The following is a 1,457-nucleotide window of genomic DNA, read 5'->3' on the forward strand; positions in this document are numbered from 1 at the left end:
AATTGATTTCTCTAAAGTAAGTGGAAAACCAGGGCTATCAGTGCGGCTCAGTAGGTAAAAGCTCTTGCTATGTATCCTCGTGTGTGCATGTGCACACGTACATATACATTACATGCAATAAAGAATAAAGTTGTTTTTCTTTTTCTTTTTTTTTGGTTTTTCAAGACAGGGTTTCTCTGTGTAGCCTTGGCTGTCCTGGTACTCACTCTGTAGACCAGGCTGGCCTTGAACTCAGAAATCCGCCTGCCCCTGCGTCCCAAGCGGTGGGATTAAAGGTATGCGCCACCACTGCCTGGCTATAAAGTTTTTTTTTAATGGAAAAAGCATTTCTGTCTTTTCTAAGGCACANTAGGCCAGAGGCTTGGGGAGAGCAAGTGTGAAATCTAACAATGACTAATGTTCGGGATCTATGTATCTCCAGAGGAAGCTGGCAGAAGTCACAGAAGAAGAGTGGCTGAGCATCCCAGAAGTTGGCGATGCCAGAAACAAACGTCAACGGAACCCACGTTATGAGAAGTTGACTCCTGTTCCTGATAGTTTCTTTGCCAAACATTTACAGACTGGAGAGAACCATACTTCCGTGGATCCCCGACAGACTGTGAGTGTATGAACAGAGGCAAATGGGGCTTCTTCAGTCTGGATGAGGGGGTGGTGAGAAGGGTGAGTGTTGATTGCTTTTGTAGCTAACTGTGCTGTGGCAAGAGTCAGTGTAGCCATGCCCCATTAGGACATAGAGACGAGGTGGGTGGGGATCTTCAGTATGACAGTTCAAACCAGTGTCTTATCCACACCCTAGCAATTTGGAGGTCTGAACACACCCTACCCGGGAGGCCTGAACACTCCATACCCAGGTGGAATGACACCTGGATTGATGACACCTGGTACAGGGGAGCTGGACATGAGGAAGATTGGCCAGGCAAGGAATACCCTGATGGACATGAGGCTTAGCCAGGTGAGAATTCGTCATGCATCTTTTCTTATACTGAAATGGGGAAAAAGCAAAATATTTGGGGGATGTTGCTCAGTTGTTAGTCACTTACCTAGCGTGTGCAACAAAACACTCAATAATTAAAAACAGAAATGTGTAAATTTTATCTTTGTGTTTTGTCATGAAATGATACTGTGCCCTGTCATAGAGTAGGTGAGATTCTTTCTACAGGTGAGTATTTGTGTGATTCTCTGTAGGGCATGCCAACATACACAGCAAAACAAATAAAGGTCCAGCCCCGTTTGTCCTGCTAGTCTGTCCCTTGGTGGTATACGGCCATTATAGGGGATGAGTGTGTTCCCAACAAAGTCCATATGCTCTGTTGATAAAGCTTAACTCGTGTAAACACTGGGAATGAATTCAGGGCTCTATACTTGCTAGGCAAAGTGTTCTACTACTAAACTAAATTTCTAACCCTTTGTTACTGTATTTTTGAAAATTTATAACAGCAAGTATTTTATAATAAAAA

The 1,457-nt window shown here is 43.8% G+C and overlaps 1 protein-coding gene across 1 annotated transcript in view; it reads left to right on the forward strand.

Annotated features, from left to right (window-relative positions):
• The window catches only part of Prpf6 (pre-mRNA processing factor 6), a 55,175-nt gene that overhangs the window by 23,602 nt on the left and 30,116 nt on the right, over positions 1-1,457 (forward strand). Inside the window, exons 5-6 of the mRNA XM_029468671.1 lie at positions 422-598; positions 797-1,069. Of these exons, the coding sequence (XP_029324531.1) occupies positions 422-598; positions 797-1,069 (450 nt within the window). The remainder of the gene's footprint in view (positions 1-421; positions 599-796; positions 1,070-1,457) is intronic.

The sequence above is a fragment of the Mus caroli genome, chromosome 2 (assembly GCF_900094665.2).
Source record: "Mus caroli chromosome 2, CAROLI_EIJ_v1.1, whole genome shotgun sequence".
Taxonomy (NCBI): Eukaryota; Metazoa; Chordata; class Mammalia; order Rodentia; family Muridae; genus Mus; species Mus caroli.